Source organism: Bombus pascuorum, chromosome 14 (genome assembly GCF_905332965.1).
Source record: "Bombus pascuorum chromosome 14, iyBomPasc1.1, whole genome shotgun sequence".
NCBI classification, from domain to species: domain Eukaryota; kingdom Metazoa; phylum Arthropoda; class Insecta; order Hymenoptera; family Apidae; genus Bombus; species Bombus pascuorum.
The window spans coordinates 1,335,039-1,354,217 of NC_083501.1; the positions used below are offsets into that span (position 1 = coordinate 1,335,039).

The window sequence follows — 19,179 nt, forward strand, 5'->3', positions numbered from 1 at the left end:
TTCCCATATTATTTTTATTATTACTAGGCGGACAGCGATAAAATTGAACGTTCGAATAAATAAAACGAAATTGAGAAATCTCGCGATACGAAGTATACATAGCAACGTTATAAAGTTATACTTTCGCCTATAGATAGGGTGAGAAAAGAATCGCAATCAACGCTTAATTAAAATGATAATGGTCTGTTTTAACGAACGAATACTAGCGGCTCGTACTATACACTTCCGCCACGATGTTGCTGCGTTTAAAATGCGTGAACATCAAATTAAATCGCTTACTATAGAGAAAAGAGGAGAAAAATGAAAGAAAAAGTTGAACCGGCGTTAATATTATCGTACTTTTAAAATATTCGAATATTTGATAAGCAGTCGCGATAAAAAACGACACGCAGATAACGTTTGCTTCGTTCTATATTCATAGATGACGTAGAATATGACTGTTGTGCAAGAATTTATCGGTTTCGTTAATTATCATTAACCAGTTTGCAGCAATTAGAATATTATGGGAAATAGGTATCTGGCGCTAGACAACTTGAAATATCGTTGCACCAATTTTACGGAATCGGGAAAGTAGAACGAACTATAATTTTGTCTTTGTAGAGCTCGATATCTGGCGCAGTTACGTATGAAAAATTTACAATTTTTACCAACGTTTTTCTACGTAGATCGTATCTCGAATTTAAACGTAAAAACACTGTGATATCACGAATAAAGAAGACTTAGATTCGATACAATTTGCCGCGTAAGGTTTCGTTTTGCAACGTCGTTTTAACGATTGAAGTTCCAACTTCCGATCGTGTTCTTGACCCATAAATAGTAATAACTTATTCCAAGTTATTAATTTCTCATGCGCTTCTTAATGCGAAATCTGTTAACCCAAGTAGCAAGAAGTAGTCAACCTTGTTATATTTAAAATAGTATCCGTTCGCGCAACACGCGCATTGTTCAGAAACATTGAAGACACTTTATACGTACATTTTACTTCTGTTATCTCCACAGAAAATAAGAGACGGTTGTAAAAAACAGACAAGAAGTAATTAAGCGTATTTCAAACAGATAGACAAAATAAACATGGATTTTAATTAACATTTTTAAAGAGGCGTGAGTCACTGGCGACGCATGTTGGTTACCAGGAAAATTTTTACTCTTTCGTTAGTACGCGTCACACATATGCGACGTATCGTGTTTTAATTTTCTTTAGGATATATCTTATTTGTTCTCGTTCGAGGTACTATGCTATAAACAACGACGAATCATCGCTGGTCTTACGACGCATTACGATTACAGATCGTTCGATCGAAACTGTAAACGTAAATGGTGCGTGCAACAGGAAACGATACGATACGTCACTTATACAGTAGACTCCCGCATAACGCGACTTCCTACAACGCAAATTCCTACAACGCGAATTTATACAGCGCGTAACGTATCAACCGCGCTATACGCCGGTCTACTGTATATGCGTGACGAGTAGTTGGCAGTAAGAAACGATCTAGTGTCACTGTCCAGCGTTATAAGTACGTGTGTGACGCGTTCTAGAAGCCGCTTGGATCGTCCGCTTAGCATGTTTTACTATTACGTAATATTTAAAAATATATGTCATACTATATTTAAAATTTCGAACGTTTGAAACTTGGCTTGTGAACATGTGCGACAATTTCCATAGACGGCGGTAGCGAAAGGGTTGAACCAACTTTAACGTCTTCAACATCTAAATATAACTTTCGTCGTTACTCTTCTCATCCTTTGGAAAAATTCCTAAAGGGAAGATTTCCGGATGGAAAGTGCGTAAATGAAATAATTCCGAAAGCCAGAAATCTGAGAACAACCGCAGGCAAACGCACGAAGATCCACTCGATCCTCCTACAAGCCTGAATTCGAATTTTCCCCCGTGAACGGGGTTACACGTTGCCAGAGTTAAAAATCATCATTCGTCATTTACCTTTGTTCCTTCGAATTTTCCACGGTACAGCGGGCACGCATTCGCCATGCACGCTCATCCCACACACATAAATACATATGCAGAGGTCGGTAATCCTGATCGTTTCTCACCTCTGGCGCTGAGGGCGATGAAGGTCTGCGCGTGCCTCCTGACCATCACCGGGTCCCAGGTTCGTGGCACCGGCAGTCTGCTCAGGATGTGCATCAGGAAGTCCCCGGGTGTTACGGCGGACAATTCCCATTTCAGCTTCGAGACGACCAACTGCTCCCACCTCTGCAACAATCATCCAGACGAGAACGCGGTTTAGACGATCGCATCATCCAATCTCGTTACATTAGCGTTACGTTGGCGGAAGTTTTTTTTTCTAAGGAATTTTCTACTTCGGGGAATAGGTTTGAAGGGGTTAGACGTGGGTAGTCGGTGGGTGTAATACGGCGATGCGTGAGAACAGATAAGACGATGACTCTCTAAGCTGCATTGGAGATTGGATAGATAGCTTTTTGTTCGGGATTTTTGACGTTCTGTAAATAGATTGTTGGTTCGTGTGTGTACCATGGATTTAATATTATTCACTGGCAGACGCTTTTGCGAAGAGAATCAATTGGACGTTATTCTGGACGAGGTTTCCAACATTCGGTCATAGAAGAAGGAATTATTCTGGACGATGTTTTGGATGTTCGCTGATATGAGAAGAAATTAGGAATTTCCTTACAAATCATGGTACCAGTTTCATATTTTACAAGTCGAATATGCATGGAGTAATTTGAACGTAAGATGCAAGATCGAATTTTAGAGGGCAGTTTGCCGTTTAAAATTACTTTTAGATATTTCGTATCACGTATTAAGATACTTCACGCAACGCGTGATGAGAATACGAGGAATTCCACGTGTTACGCGTTTAATGCGGTGAATATCCTTTACGTTACACGCTGAACATCGTCGATACATCGGACACCCTTCGTACTGCACGTTCGATAACACCGGGCATCCTTCGCTTTCCGTGTTTATTCTTACACTTGCCAATTTGCATATCGAGCGTTTCTAATATCAGTAGCCGTCTCGAACGTTTCGCGAGTATCAAGTACGCTATCGCGAGATCCGTTATGTCGAAACGTAATCGAGACGAACATTAAAGTCGTTCGAACGTGCTATTACGCGAGAATTTCTTCTTAAACTTAACGTCAAGTTCTAATACTTCAACTTTTAAAATAATTATAGACGTATTAGAGATAAATTCTTCCATGGAAGATCCCGCACGATGGCTTTACGCGTTGTATTCTGTTATGTATTGATTAGGATAATCTGAACTCGCAAGAATGATTAAATAGGCGATATTATACGCGATACGTTTTCACGACACGAAGAACATAATAATATCCTTGCAATAATAAACGCGCAGCGAACTCACTCGCATCGCTATGAATCTTATCCAGCCAACTGACTGTTCAAATACCTTCGTAAATCACTGTATACGCTATTAACATTCCAAATTTCAAACAAACTCGAACATTAAAAATTCCTCTTCTTCTAACAAAAAAAAAAAAAAATTAGAAAAATTAATTACAAACAGCCATAAGGATTAAACAAAATGTCTCTGTTATATAAAATGTTGAGAACCGCGAATTAAAAGATATTACGCGCATTGAATATTGCCAGTTATCCACGAATGGCCGATTTAAGTTTGCATGCAAACGGGTACACGCGTTAGTTGCTGGCCGCGCGTGTATCGTCGTCCGGATCGTAGTAACCGTGCACAGTGTACACGTACCGCTCTCTGTTTCCTTTCCGTTCTCGCGGATGAGCTGCTCGCTCGAGTACGTCGTAGTACCCTCGTTTTCTCTCGACCGTGAAATTACACGGCGGCTATACTACGTGGAGTACTACGCGTCCTTCGGCTTGATTAAAAGTCCATTGAATTCGGTGGGTATATACGCTACTACTCAAGGTTCTGAAAGTCTCTTACGAAACGGCGCGACATGACGTGTCCGTGCCACGCCGTATGGCTTTCGTACGTTCACCAAATAAAGCGCGGTGGCCTCGTGGTACCACGTTTCTTAATGAATCGTCGTTAGCATCCTTCTGTTAACGATGTCCCTGTTCGATGGTCACAAATATCTTTGATCGATATTAGGAAAGCTATGGAAGAGGAAGTGGCGAAGGTTGGAACGTCGATCGCTGTGACCGACCGTTCCTTCCGATTCTAGAGCATCGCGGAGCACGTACTTCGAAGAATCGAGAGAAACGAATTTTTTTTTAACTAATCCACTTCCTCGTTCGTTACTTTTTCCATACGGCGATTCGTCGATCTATTAATCAGAGTCTAAATTTCTAAATCTTAAATTGATCGAGTTTTTAAATCGACCGCTTTCTAACTACGTCAAATCGATCATTCGAAACGAAATTCGACGGAGAACCATCGAATTGTATTTTTCAATGGAACAGCCGCAGATATACTGGTGGTACACGTACGAAACGGAAGAAAGTGACTTTTTTAGTCTGTTGGCTGAGCTACTTCTTAGCCGCATACTTTTCCTCGGGTGTGAAATTAAAACTTTAGGAAAATGGAAACAACGTCAGCTAGTTAAGAATTAAGGAACGTTTGAAACCAGAAATCACTTTACATATTTTGTGCGTGGAAAATAATATCGGCAATCGGCACGAGTTAACGGGTTAATTATCAGAGCTTCTTTGGTCTTCCAAGGATTTCTCGGATCTTTCTGGTTTATTTTACGGAAGCTTATCGTCTCCTAACTCGTTTCACCTCTTCGATCGACCTCTTATACGCGAGAAGGCGAAGCTTTATACTCGAGTGCGTGCGTATATGCTCGTAACGCGACACGCAGTGCCAGTGAATGAAACAAAGACGGCGGCGCGCAGTGGTATAGGCGTGATTTTTACGCGGCAGCCAGCCGCGATTCTCAAGTAGCGTCGGAGTCGATAGCTGCACCTACCGTGCAGGCAGTCGACGACTCCTCCACGCGACGCGACGAAAATGATTCAAACGATGGTACAGGAAGTTTCTTTCGTTCAATAGAATTTAGAATTATCAGAGAATAACGCCTTAAATTTTCTATGTAACTCGATCGTTCTCCGATTCCCCAATGAATAGTTTCATTTTCGTCTGTTTGGTTAGACGAAAACGACGATGTGTTGCGACAATTGCGCAAGCAGTACGCGACTAATATTCGATTCCCAAAAAAACGAACGACTTATTTTCATAAATTCGCTCATCGTACAGATACGCGTATCGATCGAACCATTCGTATCGCGATATACCGTGCGATAGAACGTCCTAACGACGAAACGTTCGAATAATACAAGGCGTACGCGCGCACCGAAACCTTCCTGTATCAACTCGCTCGAGTAGTACAACGCTCACATGGCAGAAACCTGAACAGCGTAGGTTCTACTACGCCATACTCTTTCAAAAAAAGAAGTTGCCCTTCCATACGGAGTGACTGGCCAGCCCCACGGCGCGGCGGCGGTCGCTTTCGCGGTGATCGGGAATCGCAGAAGAAAGAGGGTACGCTCCGTAATATCTCGTGGATGGTCGCCTAAGTACATACAGCAGTGGTGTGTCACGGAATGCGTGACGGTGCAACGACGCGATGCGCCGCGGCTACGCACGCCACGGTACGATGCGTACGCGAGCGTAAACGTAACGATTCCGCGGGAGGCCAACGATCCGCTTCAGGGATACCACGTTTTACTATTTATAAAGCAACTCGTCGGTTGCGTTTTCTCGATCGTCGATGATCTCGGTGAGAGCCACGGCGCGGCGTAACGACGACGACGACGTTGTACATAGGCAAGACGAGTCGCTGCGCCTCGGTCTTTGGACGAGCCTCGTATCCTCCTCCTCCTCTTCCTTGTTTCGTTTTATCATTTCCTTTTGGAATATCTGGTGTCGTGGTGCGAGCCCGCGTGTTAGATGATGCAACGTCGCCGCGGTTGCACTTGTGCATTTGCATTTTTCCACGACAGCCATAGCCTAGGAAACCGGGTTCTCACGAGAGGACGAGGTCTGCTTCGTTGGAATGTTAGAGCCCCTCGTTCTTTTTTCTTCCCTTCTCCCTTTACGTCTGTGTACTTGTGTACAGGGTGTTTCAAGAAGGTTCGCTTGAAATTTGACCGTAAGTTGTTCGAGCGGTGGAATTGGCGTTACGGAAAGCATTTGGTAGAAAATAATTTGGAAGAAAATCACGACAGTGATCTTTTCGCTTTCTTCGGAAGGCCAGGTTTCGGAATTTATATTCGAGTCACCGACCGATCTTTGTGCAACACCTGGTATACTTCTACCCTGTCTATCCGGTGCCTCGTCCGATTAAATGGAATCGAATGGCGTTCGATGGCGAGTTCTGGTGCGAAGGGAAACGCGAACGTGTTCGTCATGCTTCCAGGGTAATTTGTTCGAGGATGGCGTTTAGAATCGATGACTCGCTGTGGAGTTGCTGCGCCACTTGAAAATATCTCTCGAGCTAGGACCGACGTTTGATCGTTCGACTCGTGACGCGGTGCAACGTTTATTGTTATCACTAGGTTGCAGATGGTTATGGAAATTCATAAACACATTTAATTCGATCGAACATGACCAATCGTTCGTGGCACAAGCTAACCGTTATAAAGAACTTACGCGTATTTTGTACATTTTCGCGCATTTAAATGGCCCGTAAACGCATAAAAATTATAACAACAGACTAATTATAGCTAATGGATCTTCTTATCGATTCTATACACGGAGAATTTGCGTAGTATTTATTGGATTACATATGCACATACACAAAACGTAGAGACGAGAATTATTTTTCATTCGGAAAATGTGCAATTGTTCGACGCGAAGGAATATGAAAAGTCGCGAAAAGGGGAAAAGTAAGGTAAAGGCAAGAAATGCACCGACCGAGCATATCGACTGGCCAATATCGCTTTATTATCATTTAGTTGAACTTCCTGTTGGCTTTCTACCGGCTCGATACGCGTTATCGACCACGAAATCGAGAGAGAAAGTCGACACCGAGCTTGAAACAGAAAGAAGAAGGAGCACGCTGTGAGACGTGGAATATTCGAGTTCTACACATATGGTATGTCCACAGGTGCAAATGGCTGTTGTAATAAACGTGTACAGTGGAAACAGGAACGTAACCTCGATTCAAAGGACCGTACATCGAACAACAAAGAGCAAGAATATTATTAGATCGAGCGATCATCGATTCTATATTTCATATTTATACCACTTTATATTATTTTATATCGTTTTATACCAACGATTATCTTACAATATTTTCTATCTTTTTCAGTTATTCAAGTCGAGAAGAATAATCGTTAAAATAAATACTGAAATAATAACTGAATTGCCGAATGTTGAAGGAATATTCGACGTATTTCTTCGGTATGTTCCAGGAGCTTTAATAATGAAATAAGCGTATCGTTTATTTTCTCGGCGAGAGTATGCGAAATAGTACGTAAGGGGAATACTTTGCGAGTATATGCCTGGTGCTATTTGGAACGAGTAATAATTCATCGACCGATGAAAAAAAAGAGGGGAGGACCAGGAAGAGAAGAACGTGCTCGTCTCGAAAAATCTCGGCGACTGGTTCGGACCGGTTGACAAAGCGAGAATAGAAAAGCTGATTGCCAACGTCCGGAATGGACGCATTCCATGCAAAGAAGATAAGAGGGTTATGTGGAAAATTATCGCAGCTGGTTGTTCAATTTTTTAGAAATATTTACATTCCAGTCGCAGGGAATTTTAATTTATCGAAGACCGGTATAAAATGCCTAAAAATAAATAGTTGTAATACATACTAATCGATGCTAATGTAGGAATTCGTACATAACGAATTATTCCATAAAATAAATTCGTATATTCGCGGTAACTGTGTTGGAATAACTTGTGACTACACTGACGTGCCACTGTCAGCCATCTACGGTCGAAGTATTATCTACAGGCCGGTTTTTTCCAACAGTACAGAGAGCGTTGCATATGGCATCAGGTAGAACGCCAAATGGGCGAAAGAATAACTCACCAGGAATTAACGAGTCTTTAAACACAAACGTTGGGGATTTCCAGCAATAAAACTCAACTGCGTTTTCTTATGTCTTCGCCGTATAATTTCCCCTTTCTGTCTTAACCCGAACAAAAGTCTTCCAACGCAAGTTTTCCAAAAGTTATCTCTGCGTTTTCAATATTTGTACAAAGTACCCGCGATTCTTTGTAATAACAAATGATTTAAGTTTACTCGATAAAAAAAGCTAGAAGAAAATCAGACAGGCGATAACGAACGAGTATTACGTTACTAAGACTTACGTTAACCGAGTACGACGCGAAAATGTAACGCGAGAAAGAGCAAAATATAGCTGCATCGTAAACCAAGTCACGTTCAAGGCTTTAACAGAAGTTGCGTGTAAAAAAAAGTACAAGTTGTATGAGGGTGAGGAGAACAACTTGATACGCTACTGGGTATTCATGGTATTGCGGTAGTGCGTATCGTGTGTACGCGTACCTACTTTGCGTAGACGTGCACGCATGCGCACGCACGAATGACGCAACGCGTGTGCACGCGTGATCCACGTGCAATTTAACCCTCTGCGGTTTCGTCTGACAGGACTCGAAACCATAGTTTACGATTATTATCTGCCGATCGAATTAAACTAACCGGAGAGAAAGTACGAACAGCGCAAAATTTGATCAAAGGCTCGACGATACTACTAAGAATTATTCGATAATACGATCGAAGGTATACGCAATCTCGCGAAAGTATTTCAATACTCGTAGTTGCGCGAAACATTTCGAAATTTCGTTAGCTGACCGTCGTAGTAAAATTGGCAAGCGATCGAAAGATGTACAGCAAATCTACGAATATCAGTTGTTTGGCGAAACAGAAGTTTTAAAGACGCGCGTTAATCAAGTACAAAGTTCCTTTTGGTAATTAAAAGCGCATAAATAAGTCACTAGTAGCAAAGGATATGTTGCTCCATTTTACGTAGATATTTACAAAGTTAATGAAAAATTATTGGACGTAGAAAGAACGCGGTTCTTCGACGACTTATATCGTGTGGCTTTTAAAAACTTAGTCACGCGGATATCTGTAGTATGCAGCAACCAATCTCTGATACTATCGAAGGAACTATAAGATCTATAATAACGATTATTCGATAATACGATCGAAAGTATACGCGATCTCGCGAAAGTATTCCAATACTCGTAGTTGCGCGAAACATTTGGAAATTTCGTTAGCTGACCGTCGTAGTAAAATTGGCAAGCGATCGAAAGATGTACAGCAAATCTACGAATATCAGTTGTTTGGCGAAACAGAAATTTTAAAGACGCGCGTTAATTAAGTACAAAGTTTCTTTTGGTAATTAAAAGCGCATAAATAAGTCACTAGTAGCAAAGGATATGTTGCTCCATTTTACGTAGATATTTACAAAGTTAATGAGAAATTATTGGACGTAGAAAGAACGCGGTTCTTCGACGACTTATATCGTGTGGCTTTTAAAAACTTAGTCACGCGGATATCTGTGGTATGCAGCAACCAATCTCTGATATTATCGAAGGAACTATAAGATCTATAATAACAATGATCGTAATTAAAGTTGATGTACAATTATGTTAAAGAGTTGATCGTAGAAGCCTAACGATAAGATCGTAGATATCCGAGAAACGCTTATTCGACGTAACAGGCTCTGAAAATAACGGCTGCTATTTACTAGATCTACCTATTGAGAAATCACCCCTTTATCGCTGGCCTTACCACTATCGATACTTGTTTGCGTTAACAGCTATCCGGTTATTAGTTCAACTTCGGACCCAACCTGAATTGGATCTACGTCATCGGCTTCTCGTCATCGATTTTAACGAAAATGACGTTTTCGATCCGTCGAGTGGAACGTAGCGGTCTCGTCTATCGTTGCTTCGTCGTACGAATTATTTTCAACGCGATTAAATTATACAACCACGATCCAAGATTTATATTCATGCGTCGCTTATTAATTTCAACTCTTCGTCAATTCTAAGATCGACTCTTTCACGGTAGATGTTATATTAATAATTAGTAAACTATCTTTGGTGGGATTTCGATAATAATTACTTCCATAGGCAAATTCCATCTGTACTTGGGAAAATTAACCTCTGTACCTTCACAACGCAATTTAAACCGCTGATATATCAGTCGACGAAACACAGGATAAATTACTCTGACATATGTTGCTTCACAGAGATAAGACATCGTGTGAAATCGGATAAAACGCGGTGATAGTGGAGTCGCGTAGTAATTATGGTTATTTTGTTGTAATTACACGGGCTCCATGTGGTAGAACGTTACTTAATTTTCCGTTTTCGAAAATGATCAACTTTCCAAGTTCCAGATGACGAACGGAGGGGTGGAATCAGTGCGACAGGTGGTAAGCGTCGAAAGAAAGGGTATCGCGGAAGTTGTACAAATTTCCTTTTAAGCCTGATTCTTTTGATACTCTGTTTCGACTAATTTGTGTACTTTTATTTGTATCGACAAATGACGGCGATTTAACAAGGAAAAATAGGGATGGAAAAGTAGAATGTTAACGCTAACAAAGAATAATCCGTTCGATCGAACGGTATATCGCGTTACGCGAAAAAGAAAAAGAGAAGGCGAGAAGGAAGGAGATTCCGTGGCTGGGATCAATTTTTGCCAACGAGAGCGGCCCGAATTCTAGACAGACCGAGCGACGGAAACGGCGAAAGCGAGCAACAAAGCTAACGGACAATAGGTTTCCTTGAGAGGAGAAACGCGGAGGGTTACGTCCCTGCCATTACCTGGCCGGTTCCGAGAAACGGGGGTCCGATTTATCTGGTTCGCAATGAGGAATCGATAGGAGGTGGCCTGCAACGAAAAGGTAGACGCCGATGTTGTGCATCGGGTGTCCCAAGAAACACTAGCCTCGTGGGAAATCAAAGAAAAAAAAATCTAAGCGCTTATCAGGTAGTTTAATTAAAAAAAAAAAAAAAAAAAGATTCCTGGACGAAGATAAACAGTCGTAGATTCTGGAAACGTCGTGTATTTTGTGAGCAATAAGGCGTAAACTTAGTAAACAGAGTCGTAGATAAACAGACGTAGATTCCCGAAACACCCTGTATTTCGTGAGCAATAAAGTGTAAACGTAGTAAGTGGACGTATCATAGGATGGACGATAAGATAACGGGATGTAAATTTTATGTATGTAGGGTATCGAGTAAGTCGCGGAGCAAGTATTTCCTATTAAAAATCTATACGCGCGTTTTATTATCCTGTAGACTCTTTGCTTCGATCTATAATTTACCGGCTACTGTGGCGTAACGTATAATACCACGCTAATATATCATCCGTGCTGCGACATATAGATCACCTATTTATCTCTAGGATATAGTAACATTCCGCTTAATATGTTCCATATATGTATGGATAAATGAATACCAACGCATACGGAGGGTTAACGAACCTTCTTATTTCCCTCGTAACGTAAAAAGAAGCAAGCGATAAAAATTCCTCATCCACCAAACAAGAATTCTCATCCGTTCGTTGAACCATGCTCGCTAAAAAGGACCGAGAATCTAAATAAATACAAAAAGGAGTACAATAGAATGATCGATAGGTTCGATAGATGGCAGTACCATCGCGCGGAGCTGAATGGGTCAAACAGTTGGGACACCGAGTGGATGGAAGGGCAGAGGGAATCCGTGGAGGGAAGAGAGAGTCGGAGAGAAAGTGAGAAGAAAAGGTAGAGAACGAGCCGACGTGGAACGGTGGAGAGAAGCCAGTAGGAGAAGCCTCCTTTCGATTGGAAGGAGAAAGAGGGGAGAAAGAATGATGCAGGATCGAAGGGCGGCGCCTGTGAGCAAGGTGTTTACCATTCTGGCCAAAAATAAAGTACAAAAGGCCAAGGTATAGAGGGCTCCTTCTCTCAGCGTAACTGGCAACAAAAAGCAGAATCACCGTCCGCGCATTCCTTAGCCCTCCATGGGCGTAAGGCATTCCCAGGGAGAGGAAAGGACCCTCTTCCAACGAGAAGAGTCGAAACGGCGCTCGAGGGGTCGTTTTCTGGTCCTTCTAGTAGCCATCTATGGCTGCGTCGTTTAACGCTGGCCAGTGCCACTTCCAGGAACTGTCTCTCCCTCTCTCTCTCTCTCTCTCTCACGATCTTTTTTTCTGCAGGACATCTGCTCCGATTACCGGAGAATACGACGGGTCCTTTTTCGCACGTAAGAGACTCCCTTCATCATCGGTAACGCGCCACCCTACCGGAACAGCCATTCTCTCATTCTCCCTTCTTTCGCCACCTTTATCGGCACTCCTGGTGAGATATGGACGCGAGACACCAGAGGGAAACCATGGTGTTTCTTTGACCATTTGGTGTCCGTTGTTCGGCACTGGCGCCTGAAGCTTTTGCAAACACCCTCTTCAAAGCTTGAATTAGGTTCGTCGGGGTGATCGAGACTTTGAACTGTTTAGGTGGATGTTTAGATAGTCTTCGTCGAAGGGTAGATTTTTAATGCTTTTGTTGATGTTTGTGCGTTGATGGAAAGAATATAGGTCAGCTGGCGTGGATTGTCGAGGAAAAATAAACGCCGGACTTTGGAGGAACAAGGAGATTTGGAAATTACACGTGAGAAATGTGTATAAGAAATAACCTTTTGAAATAAGATAACGCTCATCGCTATGGGAAAAATTTGCCACTTTGTTATCTAAATTTTGCTTAAATTTTTCATAAATTCACCCCATCGGAGAGGCTTACTCGAGCAAATTTAAATTTGAAACGAATATTTTCAATACACGTATTTATATATTTATTTAGGACGGTGAAAGAAGGCTGTGCAGTGTATATAGATAGACGCATCGTTGTATTTCTGACGATTCCTTTCCAGGAATCGCGTGGGACAGCTGCTTCCAATGTCGACTTTTATTTGTGCATGTGCTTATGCATCCTGTATCGTGAAACGTATATTTTTCAATTTTTCACGGACCGAAAAGAACTTGTTTAAGAATAAACAGATAACGGATAAATCGGTAGAACGTATAATGAAATTACACCAAAGAGATATTCGTCGTACCAAAGTCGAGAATTGGCTAAGAGTTTAATGAAACGAATAGCGACTGCTACGATAAGAGAAACTTAAAACAGTTGTTATAAAGCAATTGTATCGCTTTCAAATTATATCGCAATTTCAAGTTTTTAACGTTTTAATAAAATTCTCCAAAACGAAAATTCCTTTTAAAAAATTACCATAATTTTTAATACGGCTCATCTAGAAAGCTATTACTGAATGGTGGAGGTTCTTAAAGAACTTGTTGCAACCTTGTCCGACTTGTTTCTACGTTCACTTTGGAGAAGAACGGCGGTGACCTCATCGTGCGTGTCTGACGTGGTACTGGCAGCGACTACTGATTCCTTCAGCCTGCCGCACGTGCTCTGCTTTTTGTCAGAATTTTCATCGTTTCGCCAACATTTTTCTGCATAACTGCTTCTAATACTAAACTATTTTCGAGAAATGTTTTCTGAATTTACGAACGGAAATCGTAAAGTATCTTTATCACCGTGCTTTGTGCTATTTATACCAGGTTTTTAATTTTAAATCTAATTTAAATTCCTCCTCTATCGCGTTACTTTTTTTTTCCTTTCCTCCAGACTGTCTTTTGGTACACCTTGAGCGAAGTAACAGACAGGATGCTATAACGGTTGCATCGATTTACCTAATAATTATTTATTCATTAATCAGAAATTCTAAAAAAATAATTTTCAATGCTTACGAGTTCGTTGGCCTTTAAATTCTTCGTTTAATTTCATCTTTGTTAATTCTGCGACTCGATCCAACTTCTTATCAACGAAAATAACAAAATAAATCTCGCAAAGCCGCTACAAGGAGAGAAACAGGTTTATCTCGATAGATGCGACGCTATTCATCGTGCAAAACTCCTAAACCACTATGACGCAAGGAATTAACTTAAATCGCATTAAATAACGTAAGACTATTATACATATGATAAAAAAAAAAGAGAGACACATAGACGGAGACGTCTAAGAATATAACTACTCTGCGCATAATATGTACGATACAGAGAATTGAAACAGATCATTTTGTTCGGAATCGAATAAAACCAATTTCTAGGAAAATGTCAATGTACCATGGTGAGCCAGCTACGGGTACCCGCATACTCGATCATCGTCCAAAATTATGTTTCATACCGTTCGAAGAAATTGAGAAGGATCGATGTACGAGCAACGGTTAGGCGTTTTCGAGGGTTAGGCGGACCCCGGGAAAACGTAATTAAGATTCACTTTGTGCCTCCTAGAAACGCTTGCTTCTGACTACGAGGCTTTTGTGTTTCTCCAAGATCGATCGTTTCCTGCCTCGATCGTTTTCGATTTTTAATGATCGTTTTAATTAGTCGACGGTATAACGTACCTTGAAAATTCTTCGCTCGTATGATGTTACTTTTGTCGTACCGATTAGATATTTTTCCGAGAACCACGAGAAATATACTTTACTAGGAAAAATCGTAACCGGAAAATCGCTAGAGAAAGGAATATCTACGTACACTGTGTCCTCGAAACCTCTCCTATAATTTGTATCGCTTCAAATTAGCAACATCGTCCGAGAAACTGCTGTAAAACCTACGGATTATCTCGTTTAATCCAAACGCGGACACGTTATAAACGCAGGGAACGAGAATAAAACATCTTTTTTTTTTATAGTTTATTTTGGTTTTCACAATTTGTGCTGAAGGACATTTGGTAAAGTGTTATATCTCATTGGTAATAAAAAAAATAAAATAAAAATAAATATAGCATGTGGGTGGCTACCCCCAGTGGGGTGCCAACTTCGTGTTTTCTAAGTTTTATCTTTTATGCACAGAACATCTTGACCGAAACTAAGTGATTTTTCTGTCACGCGTGCCGATAAAAAGGATTAAGCGAAAATCTTGGAATCGGTGGAACGAGACCTGGAGTCGCGAAATCGATCGTGCGGATGCTTCCTGTGAAACGAGAAGAACGGTTCCAACGACACGTGGTGCGATCCGTCGCGATACGTCACATCCGCATTCGAGGCCAACGTGGACGAAAAGAATCGAGCCGCTGTTGCTTTTAGAAGTTAGAAAGCCAATTCTCGCGGTATATCTGGCCTTGGCTCGATCAATATTTACGAACATCCGGCTTACGAAGATCAAATACCAAGACGCTACGTTTGATCGGGGGCTCGTATAAGGGACCCTTGCGACAAGTCCTCGCGTAACACGGTAGCTCGTACAAACGGAAGTTTGCACTCGATTTCCATGGAATCATCGTGACCGGATTCGCAAATCCTTTGCTACGCCATATTTGGAATCGTCCCGGATTTATTTTGCGATCGTAAATCATCTTTAACATGGGCGAAAACTTATCGCTTGCCTCTAGAATAGTCTAACGTATCTTCAATAATTTAATGTCTTTTTCTTCTTTTTTCTTTTTTTGTCTATTTTACTCGAAGAATAGATCAAAGAATATCATTATAATTTTTAAAGACAAAGCGAAGAACACGAAATTCACGGTACACTGTGAAATTTTAAGCTTCTTCGGGTATTTTCGATATTCGAAATACCATTGGTAGAAGATATTTTCATTTCGTCGACGAAAGCTTTCGTTCCATCTATTGCCTGGAATCGGTGCTTCGGTAAACGACGGAAACAGTTGCATCCCGTGTGTCCTTTCACGCGAAACCAAAATGTAAATTACGAATCATCGTTTTTGCAATAACATCTGCATAGCCTTTAAGACCGCGCGTTGCCTTTGTTCTCGGGATGTTTGAAAAAAATCAGAAGCACAATGCTGCGCTCGCCTGAAAGGTAAAGGTGGCAGCAGCCTCGAATGAGAAAGAAGTTAAACGCATAAAATACTTCCTGCAAGCTACGATGCATTACGAAATGTTAACGAAGCAATATCTTTGTTCGTTCGTAAAACGATTATTTCTCGCGGGCTGGGCCCATTGTTCCATCTTGCGCGACATCGGCGAAGGGACACGTTCCAGCTTTTGCCTCGAATTGCAAAATTGCCTCTTCGTTTCTTTCGCTTTGGTCTTTTGCACGAAAGTAAAGTACGTGATCGGTTTTCAGCGATGGCGATATATATATATGTCGCGGCAAGGTCGGTGGTCCGGTTAGTTTAAATGGACGCTAGAAAGCTGAGGAGAAAAGGGAGATTTAAACGTCGTACCGTTGAATGAAGTTCGGGATTATTAAAGGAAGAATAAGGAAGTCGAATTTATTACGCAGCAGACATCGACCTTACGCTCAACTGTCAATGAAATTCGTTGATGGCAATAAGGAAAGATGGCACGGTAACAGAATCGGAATGGAAAATATTGGATAGAAAAATGTGAAAGCGAAGAAAGTAGCGACGTTTTAATTCGTTAGTAACGTTGTAAAAATTCGCTTGATATTTCCAAAGTAAATAAAACGAAGCGTCCTTTAAATTGCTCGATGACAGTAAGAGAAATCTTTATTAAATTAAATTTATTATTAACATAAACGTCGTTTCGGAATAATAACGCATGGACAATGACCGTACTTCAAAGAGGAACACTGTAAGTTTGCCATTAAAATTCAGAGTTAACATTGTAAACAGTTGTCACAATTGCGGCAGTGAATGAATTCAAATTGCACATTACGACCTATGTATTTACCGTTTTCCTCATCTTTATGTAACGCGTTCAACCACCAAGGGGGAAAATGCACGTGCCTCATTTGAATATTATGACTTCGCGTCTTCGCAGCATATCCCTGTGTAACTTCAGCTTTTTATTTCCTTCGTGAATGGTTTTAACAATTCCGTTTAAATTCGCGTCAAGTTTCGCCTATTTCTGAAATTTCTAAAATCCCCGATGAATTTTTTCTCTTTCCGTTCCTAGTTTCGGAAATCTGGAAATATATCGAATTTTCAAATGCCGATGTAATCCTTTTAATGTTCGAAAAACTGGAGCACGTATATCTTCCACTCCATTCTCAATGAAAACGATCCTAAAATTTATCTTCGCAGAACGAACAAACAATATCCGACAAGATTGACCATGTTACCTAGGAAAACTAACGTTCGCGTTAAATCCACCAAGCCGTGTCTAATTTGCCAACCCTTCCCGTTTCACTTCGGTCTATGCTCCAAGCTCCAACGAACCTGAATTTATTCAACACCCACCCACGAAGCTAAATAAAATAGAAGTATAAATATGCACAGCGCGAACAAGCAACGCTCTTAAAAAAGAAGCAAAAGGAAAAGAAGAAAAAGAAAAGAAGAAAGATGGATAAGCCTCATGGTGAAGCTACGTCACGGCTAAATTTCTGTCGAAGGCAACGATAAAGAGTATGGTCGGGTACGTGCGCGAGCCAGAAAAGCGAGTTTACGCGGCCTCGGGCTGGTCACCGCCCCCACCGACTTGTTCATGGCGAAACTATTTCTAATAGTCGGCTACGAAGCCGACAAAATCGGCTCCGTGACGCGTCGAACAATAGGCAAACGGGCTGAATTAAGGACAGAACCGAGAAATCGTCCTAACTCGTGAAACTAACGTCCCTATTGTCCCTCGGGTATTTCTCTTCCCACCTTTTCTCGGTCTTTTTACGTAACGACAAAAGTCGCGCGGATCCCTGCTCTTGCGTTAACATAGGTTTTTAGGGACCTTGGAGACGTGGTTCTAACTGGCTAGAGAAAGTTCCGGTCGAGGAACGGTAGGTATTTCACGTCTTAATGGTATTTCTCATGGACCCGACTAATTATACTCGTTTGGGAGTAGATGATCGGGCCATCGGTATTTTCGCTTTTAACCCAATTTTTGCGAAGCAGGGTCGATACAAATATATAAAAGCTGGAGACTTTCGTTCTCTAAAATCACTAAAAGCTGTAAAAGATCTTCTCTTTCTTGGCGAATAGAGTACAGCGAAAACAATGCACCTGTACGAAGGATCTACGTTTTGTAGATAGAACCCATGAACCTGTGTTATCCTTAAAAGCTTCTCCCAATAACCATATCTTGCCGCGTTAAAGACAAAACACGGATTAAAACAAAGTACGTTGAACAGCTTCCTTTCTTACGTAACTATCGATAAAAGAAGAAAAAGAACCTGTTTCCGAGAAATTACAAACCAAAAGCTAGAGAAATCTATTCGGACACCCGTAGAAAACCTGGAAGCAAGGAATTCCTGGGGATCGAGCCAAACGAAATCGAAACCGGAAAGCTAGAGGCGCGATTAACTCCATAGATTCAATTTCACGCGATTTAAGGAGGGTCGATTTAATTCCAGTTTTCTTTCGATCGGTGGGAGCCCAACGATCCTTTCGTCGCAGTCCCGTCGAAATGGAAACCTGCTGGCATCGAACAAGCGCACCTGTCGCACGACCGCTTTAAGGTAGGCCACGTCGAGGAAGGAAACACCTCGTTTCATTGGTCAAGACGCAAGGTGTATATTACGATGCTCGCGACAGGTTGTAGCATGTGTTGATAACGACACTCGGATATGTTTCTCAATTTTCTTCTGCTGCAATTTCATATACAAAGGCCCCCTTCCGTTCTGAATGCTTCGAACAATTTACCGCAGCAGGTTCGTTTGCTGAAAATTTGTACCGATAAAAATCTTCCTTAACTTCGACGTTGAAAGCGTAATTTTCCTGACGATGTCTCGTTGTACGAGCAGTTAATTGGTAATAAAGAAAAACGAGTTTCTTTTCGAGTCGCTGCGAGGAATTTTTCGGACGTTCGACGTTTTTAATATTCAAAGGACGAGAAACATTTTTCGTTTGGGAAAATCGACTGCGATATCGTCGGAATCGCAGAGCATACGTTTACGAAACAAATCAGAGTCGCACGATCTTTTCATGTGATTAACAAATTACACGAGAGAAGCGAAAGAAAAAGAAGTTACTGAAACTAAACACAATGTCGGTAAACCTCGTCATCCGGAGTGGACATGGTATCGGTCGATCCGAAACCCATTCTTCCTCTCTATTCAATGGAACGGGAAACTGTGGTATTTGAATTTAGTCACCGGTAGCATACGAGCTTTTTCTCATACGCGTCACGTGCCGCGGGGAATTTAAATGCCAGGAAACACCAGCGGCAGAAGAAACGAGAGTTTCCAGCGCGTGACAAAAGAATAACAATGAAAAGCGACGAGGAAAAGAGATAAGGCGGAGGAATCACGTAACCGGTGATCAATAACTATAAATCGAACAGCAAAGAAATTCGTTTCTAGAGAATAGTT

The 19,179-nt window shown here is 41.4% G+C and overlaps 1 protein-coding gene across 1 annotated transcript in view; it reads right to left on the minus strand.

Moving 5' to 3' along the window:
* Window positions 1-19,179, minus strand: part of LOC132914176 (G1/S-specific cyclin-D2) — a 143,742-nt gene that overhangs the window by 13,179 nt on the left and 111,384 nt on the right. The window contains exon 6 of the mRNA XM_060973045.1: window positions 2,053-2,215. Coding sequence (XP_060829028.1) covers window positions 2,053-2,215 — 163 coding nt within the window. The remainder of the gene's footprint in view (window positions 1-2,052; window positions 2,216-19,179) is intronic.